The 25,393-nt window shown below is 41.7% G+C and overlaps 1 protein-coding gene and 1 long non-coding RNA gene across 16 annotated transcripts in view; one reads left to right on the top strand and one right to left on the bottom strand.

Annotated features, from left to right (window-relative positions):
• Positions 1 to 25,393, top strand: part of shank2b (SH3 and multiple ankyrin repeat domains 2b) — a 1,183,051-nt gene that overhangs the window by 1,094,423 nt on the left and 63,235 nt on the right. For all 15 annotated transcript variants that reach the window (XM_069902317.1, XM_069902307.1, XM_069902287.1 and 12 more), the window contains one exon: positions 17,406 to 17,541. In XM_069902317.1, coding sequence (XP_069758418.1) covers positions 17,406 to 17,541 — 136 coding nt within the window. The remainder of the gene's footprint in view (positions 1 to 17,405; positions 17,542 to 25,393) is intronic.
• Positions 8,390 to 22,602, bottom strand: LOC138745275 (uncharacterized). The gene is made up of 3 exons (XR_011346131.1): positions 22,438 to 22,602; positions 10,759 to 10,819; positions 8,390 to 9,583 (listed from the first exon to the last, which is right to left on the bottom strand). It is a non-coding gene; the product is annotated as an uncharacterized lncRNA (long non-coding RNA).

Raw genomic sequence — 25,393 nt, 5'->3', positions numbered from 1 at the left:
ATGGCAACAAACACGATGAAGGGTGACGAGAAGTAATAGCGCCAAGAACAGAACAGAAACAGGCCCTTTGGCCCAAAAGACTATGCTGACAAAGGAATCTTCTGGAGTTAGTCCCATTTACCTGCATTTCACTCATGCCACTTTAAACCTTCCTTCCTATCCATGTATGCAATATGAAAAAGTGCTGGAGAAACTCAGCAGGGATCCAGCACATTTGTGTATTTAGTACACAGGTTCTTCAGACTTTCTTGTTTCTATTCATGTACTTGTCTAGTCTTTTTAAATGTTGTAGCTGCCTTTGCCACTTCTCCTGGCAGCTTATTCCAGATATCCCCATCTCTGAGTGGAAAAAAGTACCTTTCAATTCTCTTTTAAATCTATCCCCTTTGACCTTAAATTGATATTCTAGTTTTGAACTCCTCTACTCCCGAACAGTGTCTGTGTCGTTCATGATTTTATAAACCACTAGAATGGTAGTTGTCAACCTTTTTCTTTCCACTCACATCCCACTTTAAGTAATCCCCATGCCATTGGTGCTCTGTGATTAGTAAGGGATTGTTTAAAGTGGGATGTGAGTAGAAGGTTGAGAATCACTGCTCTAGACTCAATTGTGACTGAAATATTTTACTTGAGAAAAATTGCCATTGGCTCATCTCCTTTGGAGTTGTGAAACTGTGCACATAACGGGTCAATTAGGACGATTTAAACAGTGGTTTTCAAACCTTTTCTTTCCACTCACATCCCACTCTCTAGGGGCCACAGCACATTTAAGTAAAAGCCTCGTTTTCTTTTCACCACACGTGACATCAATATTTTTTTAATGTAGTCAGTAGAAGTACAGAAGAAACCAAAACTTGACTGTTTCACAGGGAAGGGGGCCCGTAACGTTTGAGCAGAGTCCTCAGGGACCCATAGCCAAAAAATGTTTATGAATGGTTGCTGCAAACAACTGTCCCAGCCTTGTAAGTCAAGCCCTCTCTTCCGGACAACATTCTTGCGAACCTTTTCTGCAGTTTCTAGCTTAAATCACATGGTGGAAATAACATGGTGACTGGAACTGATCACTCAAGGGCTTTTGTTTTCAATCAAATAATTATTCATTAAGCCCATTTGTGGCACCTTGATTTTGAGCTAAAGATTGCAGAGAGAACTGGATGTTGAACTGGGGAAAAATCATCAATGTTTTGTTTGGAAGGATAAACTCAGAATTTAGTTTTGTAAAGAAATAATTTTCTCACACTCCAGAAACATGAACGAGCACATATTTCAAACTTTTTATTTGAAATGCAAAATGTGTTTTACGGAGTAGAACTTTTATTCACTATCATTACTTGACAAATATTATCCCATAATATAAGGGGGCAGAGTGGTTAGTCCAACGCTGTTACAACGCCAGTGACTCGGGTTCAAATCCCACGCTGTCTGTAAGGAGTTTTATGTTCTCTCCTGTCTGCATGGGAGATGGAAAGAGTGGAACCAGATAATGGTGAGGAATTCCTGGAATTGGAACATTCATTGCTGGTGCTTCCAACAATATAGGGTTGTGCTGAATAATTCACTGCTGGACATTATCCTGAATTATAGTCAAGTCTTCAAGTGATACAATTCACCACCTGCTGCTTTCAAGTGGCACTTAACCCCTCCAAACATTTTAAAGAACTTGAATTTGAAGCTTCTAAATTCAAGAACACCTGACCACTCCAATTTATTCTGCCTATTGTTCATGGTGTAATGATTATTTTGTCCTGTAAAATGTTTGTGTGGCGCGTTTTGTGGTTCACATGATACAGTCGAGAGTAACTCCTGAATTATCAAAATTTGGCTGGAACCATTTCATTATCACAGAACAAATTCCACCGTAGAGATTGGTTTTCCAGAATCGCAGATATCTAAGGGAGGGAGGTAAGAATAAATAAAATAATGGCAATATCTTGTGGTGTTCTGGGGGTGTCATAGAATCAAATAAATGAAGGGGGAGGTGTGTGGAGCAAGTTTTCTTTACAGTCATGGATGCCTAGAACAGGCTGCCGGGGAGGGAGGAAACCAGAGCCCCTGGTGAAAGCCCATGCAGACATGGGGAGAACATACAAACTCCTTACACACAGTGCGGGATTCAAATCCTGGTCACTGGCACTGTAAAGGTGTTGCGCTAACCACTATGCCAACCGTGCTGCCCCTAATTTTTTTTTAGATTTAGACATACAGCATGGTAATAGCTCTTTCTGGCCCACAAGACTGTGCCACCCAAATTCCCCAATTAACCTCCATGTCTTGAAGGGTGGGAGGAAACTGGAGCACCCTGAAGAAACCCACGCAGACTTGGGGAGAATGTACAAACTCTTTAAAGATAGCCTTGGATTTGAACCTGAGTTAGTCAAAAAAGAGATATGATGTTTCTTGTGGAGAGAAGAAAAGGGGTGAAGGTTTCTGGATCATGATCTTTCATCAGAACTTTGATGCAGAAGGCCGAGAGGTGATGTGTTACTTAAAATATTTCACTTGCATTCTTTGTGTCATGGAGTCCCACAGAGGGAATGATTAATCAGTGATGCTCTCTAATGACTGCTCTTTTCACATTATTTCTCATCCCTGTTGTTTTAGCGTGCCAATATTGGTAATGAACACTCCCCTTTTCCCTTGTTCTTTTCACTCTTAACTCCAGGTCACCAGTTTAACCTGTTAAAGTGGAAGCTTCTTGGTGTTTAAACAAAACATGCAGTTGTTGATTTTCAATGATTCCCTGCTCTGAGCATGAGAATTAAAAGCTGAAGCAGGTCACAGGGGATCTGGAGACTGCACTGCCTATCATGTAGGTTGCAACTGATCCTCTACCATACCCATTTTACTGTCTAATCCCTCAGTGTCTGAGCACCTACAGCTCTTCTCGGGTAGACAAAGATCAACAGCCCCTCTAAGTAAATTTCTCCTCATCTCACGCAATGCCCAAAAGTGCTGGAGGAACTCAGCAGGTAACGTAGCATCCACAGAGAGCAATCATCTTAGTGATAACTGGTTGATTCCTCGACTGAGACAGAGCTTCCGTTTCTAGACCAGCCATTCTCAACAGGGGCCACATGCCCCCACCCACCTCTGGGGCCCACAGACTGACATCATGGATTTTTTTTAATGTAGTTGATTGGAGAGAAGTACCAAAGAAACTAACTAAACGACTGCTTCACAGGGAAGGGGGGCCTGTAAACCTTGAGCAGGGGGCTAGCCTAAAAGGGATGAGAATGGCTGTTCTAGACTATCCCACGCTTCTAAATCCCAAGCTTCAGGGTGTAAGAGATAAATCATGGCAGATCTTCCAACTCAGCACTATCCGAATACAGTGAAGCCCCCAGTATCCAGCACCTATGGGGATTGGTACATGCTGAACAAATGACTTTTCTGGTTGCTTCAGATTGTGTGTTGCGTGTCTGGTGAACTAACCACTACGGGGCATTAATTTTAAACTTTTGTGTTTTTGACGTTTTTAGTTTCTACAATTTTTTTTGCTGGTTGCTGGAGGTTGCCAGTTGCTTGAATTCAAGATGACAGGGATTTTACTGTACCTTTGAAATCAATGTCCAAGTTAGTGTATGGGGCACATTGTTGTGTTCCTCTTCCGACACCAACTGAGCCAAAACTCACTTTGAGCCAGGCAGGTGCTTTGGACTGGCTTCAGTTGTTGAGGCTTAGCCCAAGGTACCGTCTTCTGTTGTAAATGTGTGAAGGAAAGAGGCTAAATAAGCAGAAGACATAAGAAACTGCAGGAGCTGGAATGAAGGGCAAAAATCAAACTGGCAGATATAAAGTTAGTGTGGGGAAGGAGAGAGAATGGGATTGGAAATGGATGGCTGGGAGGCAACTGGTGTAGGAGAAAATCAGACTCATGGCCAAGCTTGACTCTGGGTGGGAGGACTAGGAAGGGTAGCTGGCATTGGGAGTGGAGAACGTGGAGATGATTCTCACACTTGGCGATTGGGATAGGAAGAGGCAGTGTGATCTGGGGGAAAAATGTACTGGGTATTTTTGGAAGGGGAAATTGGGGACTTGAGACCCAATTTTGTGGGGCAGGTTGTCATTCTGGAGATATACTGTTTGGATGATGAGGAACAGGGTTAGAATACAGATGATGGGAGATCAGCGCAAGAGTGAGATATTTGCAGAGTGGTTAAGAAACATATCAGTAGCTCAAGCTAGAGAATGGGAAAAGAGAAATGTGGGGCCTGCTTAGAATGGCTTGAGTGTTTAGTTCAGCGTTTAAGGTTGCAAGGTTAGTGTATCAAATGCAATAGCATCACTTTGAGGAAGGGCTCAGGCCTGAAACATCAGTGATATATCTGTACCTCCTCTGGATGCTGCGAGACCTGCTGAGTTCCTCCAACAATTCTGTGTTTTTAAGGCATAGAAGGATGTGTAATGCTGGAGGCTATTGGGATTAGTGTTGGTGGGCATGGTGCATTGAAAGCTCCAATTCTGAACTGTACAAATCCAAGGCTCTTGACATGCCTTGATAATAGGAAGTGACAACATCTGATGTGGCCCCAACACAGAATCACATTGTTCTTCCCAATTGACAAGATTTGACCCTAAAATGGTTACGAATGAGTTAAACCTCTATTCAGTTATAGATCGCTGGTGAAAAATCACTTACATCCATTACAATCACCTTGCCCACTCACTGAACTTGTCCTCATCCATTTGTGGACTCTTTACCGCCTCCTCACAGTTCACTTGCCCTCTGAGCTTGCTCCCATCAGCAGGTTTGGATCTGTAACACACTGCCTTTTCATCTGTTCTGAATATTAATTGTCCAAAACTGATAGCTGCAGCAATCCAGCAGTACCACCCTTTAAAGGCCAGGGCCAGCGAGATGGCATTTGCTTTGACCCGCTGTAACAATAGGCAAATGGAGGTGGGTCCAGGTCCTTGCTGGGGCACAAGTTGATTTGGCAGCGTTTCCTGCTTCATAACTAGTTCTTTATTCATGGAAAGATTTCATTTCCAATCCCAAGAAATATTTTATGTGGCATCTTTCTTTGTGGATCCTCATCAAATACCTTGACAATCATCTCATATCTCCATTGGTTCCATTTCATCTACCCTGCTAATTACTGCCTCAATAAAGTCCATTAGATTTTTCAGACATAATTTCCTTTTCAATCTGCCTCATCAGACGGTGATTTTCAATGTGTCGTCAAAACATCCTGAATAATGGATGCTAACATGTTCTACATGATTGGTCCATAAGTTCTCTCTCCTCTCTTTCTTGAATAGCCGCGTTAAATTTCCAGTCTTGCAGTCTGCTGGGACTGTTCTAAAGTGCAGGAAACTTTGGCAGTGCAAGGAATACGAGAGATACATTTGCTGGGGCACATAAGACTGGAGGTGCTGAATTCTTGAGCAAAATACAATCCACTGGAGGAACTCAGCAGGTCTGGCAGCATCAGAGGGATTAAAAGAATGGTCGGCATTCATGATGATAGAATGCAGAGTGAAGGTAGACAAATTTCCTGGATCTGATCAGATATATCCAAGGGCACTGTGGGCTCAGAGGCTGAGAGACCCACACAAACTGCAGGGGACTTGCGGTCAGGGAACCTGCATGAGGTACTGGGAACCAGGTAATCAGCGCTGTGATTCGAGAGGATGCTGAGGGCAAAGAAGGGCCTCAGGTGCTGAAGGATTCCTGATCATGTCAGGGGGTTTGGACCTGGAACTTGGTTGCCAATGAATCAAACAAGAGTCTGCAGTTGCAAAAGTTGTGGGAACATTAGAAGAGAATCTACAGACACTCAGTGCCTCCAGAGTCCCTCTTCTGCTTCTCTTTCTCTTGTACGGTAAGGGGTGCCAGGCAATACTAATGGTGACTCTATCTGCCTTACAGAAGGCAAAAGTTAAATACCATGTACAGTACAGTATGCTGCATTTTTAAAGTATTATGTGACAAAAAAAAGGAACCTTGAACCGTGGAAATGAGAGAGGAATTTGAGTCGTCATTAAGTATGGGTGAGGTGCCAGAAGAATGGAGGGTGGCAAGTGTTGTGTTTCAAGAAAGGCTGCAGGGAAAAGCTTAGGAAGATTAGATCAGATGGGACCCTAGGCCTTGGATAAAGGATTTCAACCCAACATGTTGTTTGGTCAAATCTACCATGGACACTGCCTGATCTGCTGAGTCCCTCCAGCTCCTCATTGGAACACTGGCCTGATGCTGGCGACCTCTGGACTGGTATTGAACTAGCTGAAAGGATTGTGTTCCGTTCTGGTTACCTCATTACAGAAAGGATGTAGATGCTTTGGAGAGAGTGCAGAGGAGATTTAGCAGGATTTCAGATTTATTGTCAGAGTACACACATGACATCACTTACAACTCAGATTCTTTATCCTGCGGGTGAGGCAGAACTGCTACTTATTGGTAGTGCAAAAAAAACTGTACACAACGTACACGTGTAAACAAACTAATGGTGCAATCCAGAGAGAAAAAAAATCAATAAAGTGCACAAGAAAGAGTCCTTAAATAAGTCCCTGATTGAGTTTGTTGTTGAGAGTCTGATGGTGGAGGAGGAGCAGCTGGTCCTGAACCTGGTGGTGTGAGAATTGTGGCACCGATACTTCTTTCCTGATGGCAGCAGCGAGAACAGACCTTGTGCTGGGTGGTGTGGATCCTTGATGATTGCTGCTGCTCACCAACAACAGCACTCCCTGTGGATGGTGGGGAGGGTTTTGTTTGTATTTTCTGAGCTGTGTCCACTTCCTTTTCCAGGGCTTTAGGCTCAAGGTATTGGTGTTCCCACATCAGTGATGTTGCCTCGATTGGAGAATGTGTCATATCAAGCAAGGTTGAGAGCTAGAGCTTTTCTCTTTGGAGCAATGAAGCATAAGAGGTGACTTATGGAGGTACATAAGATTACGAGGGGTATAGGTAGGATGGACAGCCAGCACCTTTTTCCTGGTACAACAATAACAAATACCAGAGGTAGGAAAAATTAGATTGTTGTGGAGTGGGTCAGTATAACATGATGGTTTAAATGACCTGCACTAAGCTGCAAAGTTCTATGTTCGAAAGTGTGCAATGGTATCACAGCCTTTAATTGTATGCACAAAGGTCTTGATATTTCCTTCCATCATTTTACATCCAATTATTATTTTGTCCAACTGATGTTGCAGAAAGCAGCATACTTCCCACATATTGAAACAAGAAAGTCTACAGATGCCATGATTGTAGTTAAAAGGGCTGCACAGTTGGCATAGCGGTTAGCATAATGCTGTAACAGCACCAGCGATCAGGACTGGGGTTCGAATCCCACTGTCTGTAAGGGGTTTGCACATTCTCCCTGTGTGTGCATGGGTTTTCTCCAGGGACTCCGGTTTCCTCCCACCATTCAAAATATACTGGGTGCAGTAGAACAGTTGATATAATTGGGCTTGTGGTCTGAAAGGGCCTGTTACCATGCTGTATGTCTAAATTTAAATACACAAAATTCTGGAGAAAACTCAGCAGGTCCCAGAGTCATCGGAGACAAAGATATATAACCAATCTGAGCCCTTCATCAATGTATATTAAAAAAAGGTCTATCTCCTGAGATGCAGAAGAGATTGAGAAAGGGGAGAGTGGAGATGGAGATTTGAAGTGGAGGTGGAAGTTGTCAGCAAAGTGGATGAAGTTGATGAGCTTATCATGGGTGCCCTAGCCAGCACCAAAGTAGTTGTCAATGTAGCAGAGGAAGAATTGAAGGGCCTTACCTGTGTCGGCTTGTAGCATCGGTTGCTCCACATGGCCAACAAAAAGGCAGGCATAATTATGGCCCATGCAGGTACCCATGGCTACCCCTTTGACTTGGAAAAAGGAGATTGAATCAACAGAGATGTTATTGAGATTGAGGACAAGTTCTATACCTTGAGGAAAGGCTCAGACCTGAAACATTGGTTATTTATATCTTTACCTTCTTTGGACACTGCTTTGTTTCTCCAGCACTTTTGTGTATTAACTATGTCCTACTTGTGTTGAGTCTCAATTTATCCACCACATTGTGAGTCACATTATCCATGACAGTGTCTGAAAAATGTAAAGCACTAATATTATCTTAAGGCCTCTTTTTTTCTCCCAGACAAAAGGACAATGCATTTAGTTTTCAGGTTAATGGCAGATTTCCATTGGAAATGCATTCCTCAAGCCAGACTCCAGCACTGACTGTTATACATTCACCCGTATCCACACTGGTTTCCACTGGATGCTCCGATTTTCAATGACATTCCTAAGACGTATGGAGTTAGCTAGTTGATTGGTCACTTGGATGCATTTAGGCAATGCAGGCTCATGGGCCAGAAGGGCCTGTTTACTGTGCTGTATATCTAAATTAAAAGCATTCAAAACCACAACCACAAGAACCAATTGAGAAAAAAATTGGTAGATATCAGATACTATTTATTGTCATGTAATAAAACAGAAATGCCAAATTACATGCCATTGCCTTTAGTCTGCCGTAAGCAGACAAGATTCACCATTAGCATTAACATCACTGAGTGTCTGTGAAATTGCCTCCAGCGCTCCCGTAGTCTCTGCAGCTGCACAAGACTCCAGTTCAAACTATCGGCCACCCGAACCCAGGTCAAAACGTCCGACATGATGAGGAAGCCTTCAGCATCCAAGGCTGTTCAAGAGCCTTTCTTGTCCTCAGACCCTCTGGAATCCCGGTTCCAATGCCTAGGTCTCATGAGCCAGTCTCCAGCTTCCTGCAGCTTGGTGTGAGCCATTTTACCTCAAGTTGCCAGCAACCCCGCAGTCTGTGTATGTCCTTCAGCCGCAGAGATCCTCACTGGTCCACCACTGTGTTCACTGTCCTCGGTGACGACTCCTCTGCTTCTCCTTCTAAACAGGAGGTTTTCTCTGTTACTGGTTCCCTGTGCCAGTCTTCTGCTCCTCTGGAGTCTTCAATCCTTTGCTGTCACTGCCAAATACTGGTACTGCCATCTTGGGCCCAAACCCCATGGTTGCAGCCAAAGAAGCATGTGAGCACATGAGTGGAAGAATGTCCACCTTACGGAGGAAATTACTGTATAGAATTCACTTCAAAATCAAACCTTGGCAGATGCTGGAAATCTGAAATAGAAATTAGTGGAAATGCTCAGCAGGTCAAACAGCATCTGTGGTGAGAAAAACCAAGCAACCTGAAACATTTTTTGTTTCTCTCTCCACAGATTCTAAATCTTGTTGTATTCAGCTGCTTGAAAAGAATGGCTTGTCACCTAATGCGTGATGGCAAATTTAAAATATCAACCAACAAAGAAACTACTTTTTTTTCCAAGTTGCTCTTGGCTGACAGATGTGACATTCAGCGAAGAAAAAAAAGATTTTGTTCCTTTTGCTGTTTGATTACAGATTCCTTTGGAACAGCTCACGTTGTGTAGGTCTTGTCATAAGCCAAGGATCTCTGCTCTGCTAAAACTCCAAATATTTGTTGGCATTGACACTATCGCTGGGGATGGTTTAGTGCTGCGGATTCACACTGAATCCTGGTGCTGATCAATATTTCAAGATTGCTGTGGTGGCTGTTTTTTTTTTATTTCCTCCTTCTGTTATTTCTTTACTCAGCAGATCCTGGGAATGAAGAGAAAGAAAGGATTTTAACCCCTTGGTGCTAACTGCACAGTTGTTTCAAAAAGCTTGCATTTCTGTTGTGTCTTTTACAACTTTGACCCAAAGTGTATTCTATGAAATGAGCCACCATTTGAAGTGTTTTCTGTGCTGTAATGTAGGAAAAGCAGTGGCTGGTCTGTGCACAGCAAAATCCCACTGCAAGCCAGCAGTCAGTTTTAGTGTTTTTGGTTGACCAATTGATATTGGCAAGGGCAGTGGGATAATCTCCCCTACTCTTCTTTTGAAGGAGTGTCACACATTATCTTGTATCCACCTGGAGGCAGGAACTCAGTTTTAATGTCTCTGCCCAAATGTAGGTGCCTGCAACAGTGCAGGGCTGCCTCAGTACTCAGCCTGGATTCCTACGCTCACACTTTCTGAGCCAACATCAGTCTCCCTCCCAAATCATACATCCCCGTCATTTTGTCCCAGTGTTTGTGGCATCCATCTCATGTCCAGCATCATTCTTATATGACCTCCATAGCAGTAAAAGATTACCATCAGATGGAGGATATGACTTCAAGCAATCATAAAGTCTTCTTCAGTAAGTGTAATTCATGGAAATCCCTGGACCACGACCCCTCAAAATAGAAACATGCATTTAAGGTGGCTTGGCGAACGAAGTTCCTCTGTTGGAAGCATGCGGAAGCCCAGTATAAATGACATAAAGGAATGCACCACAAACCCCCTCCTGCCCCATCTGTGGCAGTTTGTAGACCCGCATCAGCCTCATCAACCACTTCAGAACCCACAGAATGGGAGACGTAGAAGTCATCCACAACCTCCTAAGGCTAACGAAGATGTTAATATCCACTGCAGTTCTCAGCCTCCTTGAATCTGCTAAAAAAAGTCTGGAGCATTAACTCATTCTCTTCCCCACAGATACTCCCCCATCGTCCTGATGTATTTTCATGATTTTCTATTTTATTTAAATTTCCAGCAACTACAGCACTTTGCTCTTTGTTAAAGTTCTACAGCGTAATTCAATCTGGATCCTGTCTTGTATTCAGCTGGAGCTTGGGAAAGCCTTTCCAACTGCATTACATTGAGGTCATAAATGATAGGGCCCTTGAATCATGCTGTGGAATAACTGCCTCTGAACTTCATCTTTCTGTTTTAATAGAAGCAATACTCACGATAAATGAATATGGTCTCATTTCAGGGCTGAGTCTTGATTTGAGCAACAAACTCAGATTCCTGTATAATTAAACAAGAAAGGAACAAATTAATAAGCATTGGAATAATGTTCGGTTCAACCAGGGCTGCAGTCAGGATCACATAAAGGTGGAAAAAGGCTGCAACTTCCTGTCACTGAGGATCTGTTCCAGAACTGGGCTTGAAGATGTTTGAGAGGCATGAGCATCAGACCCATTGAGAAGTCGGCTCTGAAGTCAGTGTTAAGATGCGGATCCATCTGTTCCTTCCTCCCTACCTCTCTCTATATCCCAACTTTCACTTTCTTTCCATCCATCTTTACCTCCTTCTTCCTTTCTAACTATATCTGTCCCTCTCTTTATCCATCATTCTTTTTCTGCTCTTGCTGGTGTTGTCCTTTTATGTATATCCAGCACCTTCCCTTTCTAATACTCAAATGTGCTGGAGAAACTCAGCATCTCGTGGAGCATTTGATGCGTACACCTTACGATGGGCCAAAGCCCGAAATGTTGGTCACCCTTGACTTCCTATGGATGCTGCTGAGTTTCTCCAGCACATTTGAGTATTGTACTCGACCCCAGCCTCTGCGGACTTTCTTGTTTAACGCTTTCCCTTTCTATCTGTGAATACATCTCTTGCCCCCGACCTATGCCCTGTGTCATGAATCATGGAATCAAGGGTACAGCAATAACAGGACCTTTCATCCCATCTCATCCCAAGCGACACCAATCCCACACCCACATTAGGCCCACATCCCTCTACTCGAGTCTATGCAAGTTCAGTAAAATCCCCATTATACCGAATTCAAGCAACCGGCAGCCTCAATCAACTGGCAAAAAAAAATACCAGGGATTTTACTGTACATGTCCAAATGTCTTTAAAACATGAAAGCTTGGCTGTGTGGATTCAGAATTTGTTTGCCTTAAGAAAGTAGAGAGTAGTAGTGGAAGGAAAGTATTCTGCCTGGAGGTCAGTAACTAGTGGAGGGGTCACAGGGATCTGTTCTGGGACCCCTGATCCTTGTGATTTTTATAACTGACCTGGATGAAGAAGTAGAGGGATGGGTCAGTAGGTTTGCAGATGATACAAAGGTTGGAGGTGTTGTTGATAATGTTGAAGGCTGTTATGAGTTACAACAGGGATATAAACAATATGCAGAGTTGGGCAGAATGATGGCAGTTGGAGTTCAATCTGGATAAGTGTGAGGTGATGAATTTTGGAAGGTCAAATTTGAAGACAGAGTACATCGTTAATGGTCAGATATTTAACTGTGTGGAGGAACAGAGGGACTTGGGGTTCAAATCCATAAATCTCTCAAGGTTGCCATGCAGGTTGGTAGGATAACTAAGAAAGCCTACAGCATTCTGGGATTCATTAGTCGGGGGATTGAGTTCAAGTAATGTTGAAGCTCTATAAATCTCTGGAAAGACCACACTTAAGAGTATTATGTTCAGTTCAGATGTTGCAGATGAATGGTATTTTGTAAAAAAAAACCCTAAAAATTACATTTTGTATATTTAATACTTAAAAAGAGACAATAAATATGGCAAAATAGATGTTCACAGTTATCCTAGTGCAAAAAAAAGTGGACAGCAATCGACAGAATTTTGTCATGTTGGAGCAATCTCTCATTAGTGTAACAAGCCGAGGTTCAAAAGCCTGATAGCTGTTGGAAAGAAATTGTTCTTGAACCTAGAAGTGCTGATCTTAAGGCATCTATACCTTCTTCCAGAAGGTAGCAGTGAGATGTTGTGACCAGGGTGATGGGGGTCCTTAATGAAAGTTGGCTGCCTTTTTGAGGCAACGCCTCAGATAGATGTCCTCAATAGATGGGAGTTCAGAGCCTGTGATGGACCTGTCTATGATTGTTACCTTCGGGAGCCTCTGCATTCCTGGCCACTTAAATTCCAAAAGAAGGCTATGATGCAACCAGTCTGTATGCTTTCCACAGTGCACCTGTAGACATTTGATAAAATATTCAACGTCATCCCAAAACTCTTCAGACTTCTTAGCAAGTAGAAGTGCTGGTGTGTCCTCTTCATGGTTGCCTTGATGTTTTGGCTCTAGGAGAGATTTTCTGAAATATGGACTCACGGGAATTTAAAAATTCTAGCCCCATCTCCATCGCATCAACGCGGACAGATGTGTGGACCCTCAGACCCTCCGTCCTAACATCATCAATAGTTCCTTTGACTTAGTGATGATGGTGACTGTGATCTTTACAGAATTTAATTCTCTGAAGGATACAACCACTCAAACTATAGGCTGCTTTCAAAACAGGAACAACTTAACTTATGATGGGTGTAGATAAGAGGAAATGAAATGTAGATTTTTTCCACTGAGGTTCGGTGAGATAAAAACTAGAGGATATGGGTTGTGGCTAAGAGGGAAAAGTTTAAAGAGAACATTAGGGTAAACTTCTTTACACAGAGAGTGGTGGAAGGGGAGAATGAGCTGCCAGTTGAATTGGTAAATGCAGGCTCACTTTTGACATTTAAGAAGAATTTACATGGATGGGAGGAGTATGAAGGGATATGGACTGGGTGCAGGTCAGTGGGACGTGGCAGAATAACAGTTCAGCACAGACTAGAAGGATTGAAGGGCCTGTTTCTGTGCTCTGGTGTTCTATGGTTCCAAAGGCACTATATCAACTCCCAGAAATAAAACACCAGACATCAGGCAAATCCATAGGTAATACATTAAAATTCAGCCTGAAGACATTTTTATTCTTACAATCCTGAAGTAGCTTATGGCAATAACACAATAGTTACCACAATAATTTATTGTCCATTAACCAAGAGCCCAACATGCAATAGTAGTGAGTGGCCAAACACTTTCATATTATTGCATTAAATGTCCTGCTTCATAAATATTGAGTCCGTTTTTGAGATTAACCTCAGTTGTAAGTACCAGGTCAACAATAGTCTACCATAATCTAATTGAATGGCAGAATGGATTTGGGAGGCTGGGTGCCAATGTTCTGCATTTTAAGGCTGAGAAAAAGAGTAATGGTGATTATAACCTTCAAAGGCTCTGCTGGATGCACCTGCAATGTAGAAATGTCACAGTTGCTATATATAAGTTTGTAAGCAGGTTCATCTCTTCAGTCAAACTCTATTTTAATATCATTTAAGATCCTCTGACAAGATAGGTGAAGAATTTTGATCAGCTATGCAAAGGTTTAGGCTCCTGTGTGTAGCATATATAAATGTTAATGTACCAGCACTATAGTTGAATAAATTAGGCATTTATCAATAGTTAATGAAAGTAGACAGCTAATATATCGGATCGATAGGAAAATGTTGTCGCTGGCTGAACATTTCCACATGAGGCAGTTGGGCTACGCTGAATAAATTACAGTGGGAACTACTAAAAGCAATTCCAGGATTATCAATTACTTAAATCCCTTGGGGATTTTTTTTGGGGGTCTCTTGATCTGCTTATTCTAAATATTCAATATTTTACTGCTGAGAGTTTGTACACTGGGCAATGTTTTTGCAATTTGATCTTCCTGCTTAGTAAACAGCCTGTGGGTTGAGTGGCAGAAACCTTAGGAGAATTGAATGGTGTCACCTGAGAATTTTGTGTGGTGTTGTTTCTGATGAGACGCACAGGGAAGGCTCATCTGCCCTCCCATGGCACTATACAAGGAAGAACAAGGCAGTTCTCTTCCTCCCTCCCATACCTCAGTATTTGCCCCACCAGCATCATTACAAGCAGAATTCTGCTGCCCTTTGTACTTTATAAGTAGACTTCAATTCAACAGTGAAACTATAAAAATACATTGACTCATATTTCTTTGAAAGGAGAGGAAATTTTCCAGGTACAAATTACGACAGCACAGTAGCAGGCTCACAAGCCCGCACCACCTAAATATTCCAGTTAACCTACAAACCCCATACATTTTGAAGGGCAGAAAGAAACCAGATCACCCGGAGGAAACCCACGCATACACATAGAGCGTGTAAAATCTCCTTACAGACAGCACTGGATTCGAACCTGGGTCACTTTTGCTGTAATAGTGTTGCCATAACAGTGCTTTAGTTGCACATTGCGTCATGTATCATCCTGAATGAAGAATTATCTCACTGTTGGGTGGGAATTCTGGTCTTCTTACCAAGTAGCTGGGAGACTAAAACTGCCAGGGACATTGTCGGGTCGGGAATAGTTGTTGGCTTTAATAGCAACACCCATATTGTCCAAATGAGTCAAAAGTCCACGGCTGCAGAAGTGGATGGCCTCCTGTGGATAGCTTGATGGAAAGTTTGTATCGAGGCCATGGTCACGTTCACCTGGCTATATTGGGCAGCATTGTCAATCACTGGACTGACACGAGATTATTCCGAGCTCAGTCAAGGAAGATGTTACCAGACTCACAGAAGTAAAGTGTACAAGGAGGCACTGAAAGACAGACTAATTCCATACTGATTCCAGAAATCAATGACAACAAAGAGTGAAGAAACATGACAATATAAAGGAAGTAGGCTATTCAGCCCATCGTCTGCTCTGCAACTCTACTCTGAGCTAAACCATTCTCACATTTAGTTCGAATTTCCAGCCTTTTCCCCATATCCCTTGATACCCTGACTAATTAGATACCTATCAATCTCCCCCTTAAACTCCCCGAATGATCAGGCCTCCACAGCTGTATGTGGCAATGAATTCCACAAATCCACAATCCTCTGGCTAAAGAAATTTCTCCTCCTCTCTATTTTAAATGGGTACCTTCTAATTCTAAGACTGAGCCCTTTTGTCCTGGATTCACCAAGCAAGGGAAACATCTTATTTACATCTACTTGTCCAAACCTTTCAGCATTAGAAATGTTTCTATGAGATCCCCTCATTCTCCTAAACTCCAATGAAGACAGTCCAAGAGCTGATAAACGTTCCTCATATGTTTCCTACATTGCAGGAATCATCCTCGTAAATCTTCCCTGCACTCTCTCCAACATTATTACATCCCTTCTAAAATAAGGGGCCCACAACTGCATACTGTTACTCCAAATGAGGTCTCACGAGTATCCCATAGAGCCGCATCAACACCTCTTTACTCTTATACACTATTTCTCTTGAAATGAATGTCAACATAGCATTCGCTTTCTTTACTGCCGATCCAACCTTCTGGTTAACCTTTATGTTATCCTGCACGAGGATCCCTATGTCCCTTTGCACTTCTGAACTTTGAATGTTTTCCCCATCCAAATAATAATCTGTCTGTTTATTTCCTCTTCCAAAATGAACAACTGTACTTTCTCAACATTGGATCTCATTGGCCATTTCTTTGCCCTCTCTGTCCAAGTCTCTCTGCAACCTTTTGGTTTCTTCAACATTTCCTACTCCACCACCTATCTTGGTGTCATCTGCAACCTTTGCCACAAAACCATGCAATCCATAATCTAAATCAATGTACATTGTAAAAAGAAGCAGCCCCAACACCGATCCACTAGTAACTGGCAACCAACCAGAATAGGATCCCTTGATTCTCACCTTTTGCTTTCTGCCTATCACCCAATGCTCTTTCTGTAAGTTTTTAAGTTACCCAGTCTTGTTTCTCCACTAATCTTTGCTTCCTTGTTTGCCCTCACTTTTGCTTTTATTTTAGCTGTAGTCTCTCTTGTTACCCACATTTGTGCCATTTTTCTGTTCATAATTTTCCTTTTTCTTGGAGTATATCTATCCTGTGCTTTCTTTATTTCTGGTAGAAATATTATCCAATTCTGCTCTGCTGTCCCTCCATCGAGCTTACTTTTCCAGTCAACTTGAGCTAGTTCCTCTCTCATACCTCTGTATATTCCTTTGTTCCACTAAAACACCTGATGTCAACTTTTCCTTTTCAAATATGAAACTGAACTCAATCATATTATGTTCCTAAGGGTTCCATTACCTTTAATTCCCTAATCAGCTCAGGTTCATTACACATCACCCAATCCCCTCGTGGGTTTATCGACAAGCTGTTCCAAAAAGCGATCCCATAGGCATTCCACAAACTCTCTCTCCTGAGATCCAGTACCTTCCTGACTTTCCCAATCCCCTCCCATATTATTTTGACTTTCTCCTTCTAACATGCTTTTTCTATTTCCAGCTGTAACTGTAGAAAGATGATGTCCAAGATGTGCCTCATGATTGATTGGTTGTTGTACTATCTTTATGTGGTGGAAAAATCTGTGGGGTAATCACTCAGGAATTACTGTACATAGGGAAAATTTCAAAGCAAACAGGCAGATGTATCAGGTTTAAAACAGGAAATCTGCAGATGTTGGGGTCAAGCACAATACACAAACAAGTTGGAGAAACTCAACAGGTCATGCAACATCCATAGGAATTAAGGAGTAATCAAAATGTGCTGTTATTACTCTTTACTTCCACACCCATAGAGGCCATTTACAAAGTGACTTTGTTTCTATAGGTTTGATGTTCAGGAGACTTCTTGCTGCTGGCCTCATTGCCTCACATGGAGGGAGGTGCAAATGATTAATAGAATAACTAAACTGCCCAAGTTCTCTCCTTGCCTAGGCAGAGTAAGCTGACATTCACATTAACATGCAGATTGTCATATGCCAGAAGAGGAATGCCATCAAACAGCACTGCTGACCATCTTTGTTTGATTTACGTTTCCAATCCCTTTCAGGTCAACAATGAAAATGTGGTGAAGGTTGGCCATAGGCAAGTGGTGAACATGATCCGCCAGGGAGGGAACCACTTGGTGTTAAAAGTCGTCACAGTAAGCAGAAATCTTGATCCAGAAGATACAGCTCGCAAGAAAGGTAATGGTTTAGTTGTACACTGGCTCAATTTTGGTGAGCAACATTTCTTCACTGTTACAAATATTCCTCCGGTTCTTGCCCATATTTCTCTCTGCTTTTGGTTTCATCTACTCCATGTGGTCACAGGTTTCATATTGGCGAAGAGTTTATTCCTGAATCCTTGATTATGAGAGTCATATGTACAGTAAAAATCCTAAAATCCAGACCACTCTGGGATTGGGGTAGACTAGATTTTCAGATTTTACGGATTCTCGAGCAGTACTTTTAAAATTCAAATTTAAGAAGAATTAACAAGTAAATTTTGATAGTTTATTAATGAAACATTTTTTTCATATAAAATACAAAGTACAAAAAAAATTCTGCGGCTTCTTTGTGGTTAGTTGTTGCCACTCTGCATCTGTGACTTTTATGCATGCTCACACACAAAAGCCAAGAGTTTTTGAGAAGTCAGGATTCTCAGGTAGTCCGGATTTCTGGCATCTATATTTTTGGACTTTTACTGTATATATTTACAGCCCCTGGAACAATATTCCGTTCCCCATTCTAAAAATATTGTTGATTCCACACTATCAGCTCTCAGTCAACTCACCCTTTGATGAATGATGAACTAAAAATATCTATCTGCATTCAACTTGGGTGAAAGTAACTGCAGCTTTTGATCCAGTATAAAGGTATGTATTTGAATGAAAAGAATATTCTTGAGTGCACTTGACTCTCAACGTGATTAAACATTTTTAAGACTATCATTTTGTTATTTACTGAAAAATATAAGCATATGCTTTGCATTTAATGTTTTTCGTCTTGTTTGTTCAAGTAATTTCTTGCCACTCAATGTGAATATTTTAGCATCCCAGTATTAACACAGGTTAAGCTCTTGCTCCTTCCTTTCCTGCACTAATCACCTCTAGAACCTGCTGAATGGCATTAGCAATTAGTTGAAATAATGTCAAAATAATTCTGAAATAATGTTAAGACTTCCTGCGATCGACCTATTTCCCCCCCCCCCTCCCCCCCCCCAACTCTACCAAAATTATCAGCAATACCCTTGGTAACTTATCCACCCTCATTAAACCACACATCAAATCCCTTGGTGTAATATTCAATTCCATCTTCAAGTTTGACAAACAAGTCAATGCAGTAGTAAAAGCTGGCTTTTCCCAGCTCCACAATATTGCCAAAATCAAATCATTCCTGTAACTGAAAGACCATGAGTAAGTTATCCATGCCCTCATTTTCTCCCATTTAGACTACACTAACTCTCTATATACGGGAATTAGTCACTTGTCATTATCCTGTCTGCAACTGGTACTGAATGTTGCAGCCAGGCTCCTGACAGGAGCCAAGAGGGACCATGTCACCCTTATTCTGGCTGCCAGTACGGCTCAGAAAAGATTTAAAAGTTCTCCATTAATGGACTAGTCCCCTGCTACATCACCGATTTCCTAACGCCCTACTCCCCTTCAAGATCCCTCAGATTGGCCAATTTAGGGCGTTTGGTTGTTCTGCGCTCAAATCGCAAACTCGGGAGATCATACCTTCAAGACAGCAGACCCCAAACTGTGGAACAACTTTCCTCTCTCCATCGAATCAGCCCCTTCCTTTAACTCTTTCAAATCCAGGCTGAAGTTGGATTTTTATTCACAAGCACTTGGAGGTGATTTTTGATTGTTATGTACAATACTAAACCTCGGGGACTCATTTAATACTGCACTTTAAATAGCTGCTTAAGTTGAGATGTAATTTATGATCTGAACAGTACTTTGGTCAATGCAAGTTATTTTAAATGTGCTATATAAATAAACGAATGTCAATCATATCCCGAGGAATAGTCTCTGAGGACCTCGTGAATCAGTAGATGGAGAAAGTCATCCCATTTATCCCAGGGTGAAAGTATATAATTTAACCAATCTAGTCCACATATTATTAAATTATACTCTGTCTCAGTAACATTATTAAAATTTAGAAATGGATTTTTTAACAGTACCTTGAAGTTAACGAAAAGCTTTAATACTTTAATACTGGATGTACTGAACCCTGAGTTGGCTGGGAAGACTGTTTAGAGAAGTCAGCTCATCACCCTGGCTTTGTTTGCCTCTGCTCCCCTACAGGACCCCTGATACTACTTCATTTTTGGCACTGTGGCGATGGAAAAGGTTCAGAAAAGATTCACAAGGATGTTGCCAGGACTGAAGGGCCTGAGTTAACAGAAGAGGTTAAATAGGCTGGGACTTTTTTCCACAGGAGAGTCAAAGGCTGAGGAGTAGGCATAGAAAATCATGGGAGGTTGGGGGGGGAGTAGAGATAAGGTGAATGGTCACAATTCTTTTCTGATTGTAGGGGAGTTCAGAAGGTATAAGTTTAAGATTTTGGGGGAAAGATTTAAGAGAAAACTGAGAGGCATCTTTCTCATCACAGAAGGTGGTAAGTCTGTGGAATGAGCTGCCAGAGGAAGTTATACAAGTGGGTACAATTCTGACATTTATCCAATAGGTACAGGGATAGAAGTATAGAGGGATAAGGAGCAAAATCCAGACAAATGAGATTAACTTGGGTGGACTTCTTTGCTGGCATGGACGTGTTGGGCTGAAGGGCCTGTTTAATTCTGTGACTCTGACTAGTAGAGATGCTGCCTCACAGCTTCAGTGACCTGGGTTCAACCTTGACCTCTGGTGCTGCCTATGTGGATCCGTGTGAGTGTGGGTTTCCTCTATATGTTCTGTCTCCCTTCCAAAGGTAATGTGGATTGGTAGCTTTGATGGTTGCCGTAAATTTGTCCGTGCTTTAGTATAGGAGATGGGGAATACAATATGAGTAGGAATATGGATGGGTGTGTGATGATCAGCAGATTTGATTGACAGAAGGACCATTCTCCATGCTGTATGACAATGTAATAAACGGCTAAATCCTGCCACTAGTGAATGATCATTCAAACTGAAGCAAGACCCACTCTCGCTTGCAGATATGATGGACCAAATCTGTTCATCCCACCACTTTTCTAAACTTGCTGAGAGCCCGTGCTTGCTTGGGTTTCTCCAGTTTTCACCGGAAAATAGCACATCACATAGAGTGCCTGCCGCAGAACCTGACAGCTACCGATGTCACGGCAACTACCATCTGGATAATTACGTTTTTATTGAATTATAGTGCAACTCTGATTATCCAAAACGGTTGGGACCATGCCTCTTTCGGATAAACAATATTTTTGGATAATTGGTAAATTTTTTAAAAATCAGGCCAATAGCAAAGGCAAATCACTTGTATCAGTGTTTAAATAACATTGGAAGGCTTTTTAAGCATGAAATAATGTTTAATTCTCACAAAAAACAACCTGAACAAAATAAACTGGCTCCAAAAAGATTTCAGATGATTTAGGATTTCTGATTGTTTCGGATATCCTCATTTATCCAAAATATTTTCAGAGGCGAAATGACGTTATTTTGGCTTGGAAATTTTTCAGATAAATGAGGATTTCTGATTTTTCTAAAATCCTCAATTATTCGAAAAAAATTTCAGAGCCGAAAAGACGTCACTTCCAGGTCCAAAAAATTTTGGATAACTGAGAATTTTGGATAATCGGTATTGTACTGTATTTATATTTGTTTAATACTTTTAATTGTCCTTTCATTAACTTTTCTTTCTTATTTTGATTCAATTCCTGACTGAAGGCAAGGACCCTTCCTTAGTATTTAATTTTAGTTTTAATGATACAGCACAGAAGGCCTTTACGGCCAATGAAACTGTGCCACTCAATTGCACCCAATTAACCTACCAACCTGTATGTTTTGAAAGGTGGGAGAAACTCAGAGCACCTGGGGGAAAACTCACAGGCAAAATGTACAAACCCCTCACAGAGAACACCGGATTTGGACTCAGGTCACTGGCACTGTAATAGCATGCTAACCGCATCATGGAAGCTGGACCTCTGTAATATGTCCTCTGAGGTCTTCTTGAACCTCATCCACCTCTCTGTACCCTCCAGTCTCCAGTTCATAGGTGCAGAAACCCAGTGAGATCAGCCCTCCTCATTTAGTGGGGCTAATCTGATGGTACGGCCTGCTAGGAAAGTGAACCAACTGATAGGTCAGAGAGACAGGTTTTTATGGAGGGGAGAAGGATGAAAAAGTTTAGGGAGAGAAGTCCAGAGCCAAAGGAGCAGCTGAAGCTGGGGATTGATCATCGAGTTCTACAGAATGGAACACACCCATCAGATCCTCACTGACCTAATCTTATACCCATTTTATTCTCTCCATGGTCCCATCCTCATTCCCTTCTGGATACTTCACTCATCTACACATGGGGCGCAAGTTACAGCAGCTACACAACCCAATGGCCAGCATGTCTTTGAGATGGTGCAGGACATGCAAAGTCCAAACATGCACACACACATATACTTGACTACACACAGAGACATAGTCACGCATGCACACAGACACTTGAATACACATGCACACTTCACCACACTGTGCAAGGTTGGTATTGAAACCACTTTACTGGAGCTCCACTTGCTGCATCAGTGTGGAGCATTGGAAGTCCAGATACCTAGGAGTGCAGTGAACTTGGGAAGATATCATTTGTGGTCTGGATTCCTCCTCCATTGTTTGAATTCTGAGTCTTTCTGATTATTCCTTGAAGAAGGGCTGAGACCCGAAATGTCAGCAATATATCTTTGTCTCCTATAGATGCTGAATAGAGTTCTTCCAGCATTTTGGTGTTTTTTTTTTCTAGGGAGGATTACCAGGTTGCCAAGAGGAGAGTACAGGGAATAATTAATTACAACGTGAGAATAGCAGAAAATCATAAAACTGTGCATCCAAATCACTTGTCAAAGCACAGAAATGCTGAAGGAACTTAGCCAGTCTCACAATGTTCATAGGAGTAATGGTAAAAATATATTACCGATGTTTCAGGCCTGATCCCTTCTTCAAGGTATGAGCCGACAGCAGTAAGAGCCACGTTTTCTCTCCCTCAGCCTCCCTTGCAGCCTTTCAGCAAAGAGCAGCAGATTAGTAGACTGGTGCCCTTACAGACTCAGGTCTAGCCATCTATTCGCGCAGGAGTGGGTCCATTTCCACTCATCAGAAAGCAAATGTGCAATGTACTACAAGGGCTTGACAAATGAACATACATAACCTAAAAATGACTTTGTCCTTGTTCTGAAGCCATGTTCTGTGTGATTCTTACACACTGCCAGTTGAATGCTAATTTAAAAACTCTTATAGCATTTACATCCTTTTTCTCTATAAAAGGAAGTCATTATTGTACAGTTCACAGGTCCGCGTGGGCAGGTGTTCCAAAATAAAACTAACAGCACACAGCTGCTAAGCAACAGTGAGAGATTGCAAAAACAGCATGCATTTCTTGGTGGAGAACTTTTCAAGAAGATTTATAGGGAATGTGTCAAAATGCCAGTGCATTACCATTCTGGTACAAAAGGAAATGAAATTTCACAGAAGCAAAATCCAGTCTGTTCCTTACTCAGTGTTGGATGATCACCTTCCAAGGATATGATAGGTTAATTAAACCATGGAATGCAGTTTGTCTGTTTCCATTGACTTTCCAGTAGTATACTTTAGTTTAAAAAATGCCAATTCTTGAACTTGATTTTACATTTCAGTCACGTTATTTTGTCATTTCAACATTATTCCAAATCTTAACGTTAGGATCAAGTTTAACCATTAATGTTTCCATGACTTTGAGAGCAGGTTTATCCTGCGCAGACACTGTTCAAACTCAAAGGGCTTTAACAATGATGCTGAAGGGAACTGATACTTTTCAACCAAATTCTTATTGACAACCCATGTTAGCCATTGAACTTGAAATGACATTTGATATGTGACTCAGCCATTAGTCTGTTGCACAGCAAACAATTAATTTATTTGATTTAAAGAGCAAAGGAAGCAAATTACTGCAACTTCTCCCAATAAAAGCAGGCCATTTTCTTCAGAAAATATTTCAGTACATTTATCAACAAAATATCAACATTAAATCCAGCATAGATACTTACAGTGTGATCATCCTAAGCAGCATTTTCTGAAGTGTGTATATTTTCAAGATTCCTTTATTGTCACGTAATAATACTGAAAATGTAATATTACACAAAATTTCCTTCTGCCTGTTGTAAGGCAAAGTTGCCATTAGCATTGCCCAGTATCCCTTACTGTCCATAAAAAAGCCACTCGGAGGCTAAAGGTAAAAGTCCCATTATTGCCACATTTAGAATGCAACATACATGAAATTCTTTAACTTTGTCTACCACAAGGAAGATAGAGAGTCGGTAAAAGTCCCATTATTGCCACATGGTAGTACTACATTTAGAATGTAACATACATGAAATTCTTTAACTTTGTCTACCATAAGGAAGACAGAGAGTCGTCACTTTGTCCAGCATCCCTCACAGAACAAACTCGTGACCCCTTGTTTACAAGACCAGTGCTCTGACCACTGAGTGGGCTCTTTACAATGATGCATTCGAGGAATTCATGATGAAGTCCAGATGAGTTTTAAAACGGTTTATTAATTAATTTCAATGTTTATTAAAGACTTGTAACATCCGTGGTAACATTCTTAAACTTGGTAACAGTAAATATCTAACAACCAGTCTTTTCGGTAGCATGACATTTGATTCCCTTGATAATGGTCAACAGAAAATATCAGACCCTCATCACCCATTGTCTATTCCGCCATCACAGTCAATGCAAGCTAACTAACTGCTCCAACAGCATGCAACCCCCACGCCTGTGCCAACCGCCCCCCCCCCACCAGTCCATAGCGCATGCGCATGGATGGGATGATACTGAACACGCACAGCCTCCAGACCCAGGGATGCCACCAACACCCACAGCCAAACTGACAACGAGCCTTTGGCGCTTACATTAAGAAAGAAAAAAACAAGCAAAAGAGAGGCACGGTTAGTGTAGTTGTTAGTGCAACGCTGTTACATTGCCAGCAACTGGTTTGAATCCAATGCTATCTGAAAGGAGTTTGTTCGTTTTCCCCAAGTCTGTGTGGGTTTCCTCTGGGTGCTAACGTTTCCTCCCACCATTTCAAATGTACTGGGGTTGTAGATTAATTGGGCAAAATGGGCTCGTGGACCTAAAATGGCTGTTACCATCCTGTATGTCTTGATTTTTTTTTTAAGAGTTCCTTCAGAGTCAATGACTGTCCATGGATTCACTTCCAGCACTCCTACAGCCTCTGAAGTTGCAGATTCCTATTAACTCCTTCTTACTTTTCTCTCCAACTTTCCCCCTCCCTCTCCCTGTTTCTCCATCACTCCTAGCTCCTCCTTGACATTTCATCAGCCCCTCTTAAGTTAGTCTCAATAAAGGGTCCCAACCTGAAACATCAACAGGCCATTTCTACTTATGAATGCTGTGTCTCTAAAGCTTCCCATTGTTTGCTTCCTTTAGGGCTGATCATCTCCAACTCTTCACCCTAAAATGAATGGTAAACTTATCAAGAAGTACTAAAGTGAATTGCCTGTGCAACGCATCATCAAAAATAGGCCAATTATTCAGTAAATTTTCCTACAAAAATCATTGCAATAGCTGTAACCTTTTGAGATGCAAGAGGCTTTTTCTGCTCATCTAATTACATAGGTAGCATGGTGTTGTGTGGCCAAACTAGTGATCCAGAGAGGGACATCCCATTGTGGTGTTAATTAAGTAACACTGGAATCCAGAATCCAAGGCAAATATTATTCACAGTGAAGATAATTGTCGTAAGAACTCCTGGTGTCTGTCATGGGAGGAAGTCTGCAGAGTGCCCCATATAATCTGGTGCTGTGTGTGTGATTCCAGAAACACAGAATTGTAATAGGAAATCTAACACACACACACAACCCCCCCCCCCC

This window comes from Narcine bancroftii, chromosome 1 (genome assembly GCF_036971445.1).
Source record: "Narcine bancroftii isolate sNarBan1 chromosome 1, sNarBan1.hap1, whole genome shotgun sequence".
NCBI classification, from domain to species: Eukaryota; Metazoa; Chordata; class Chondrichthyes; order Torpediniformes; family Narcinidae; genus Narcine; species Narcine bancroftii.
This window is presented reverse-complemented; position numbering and strand designations above follow the sequence as displayed.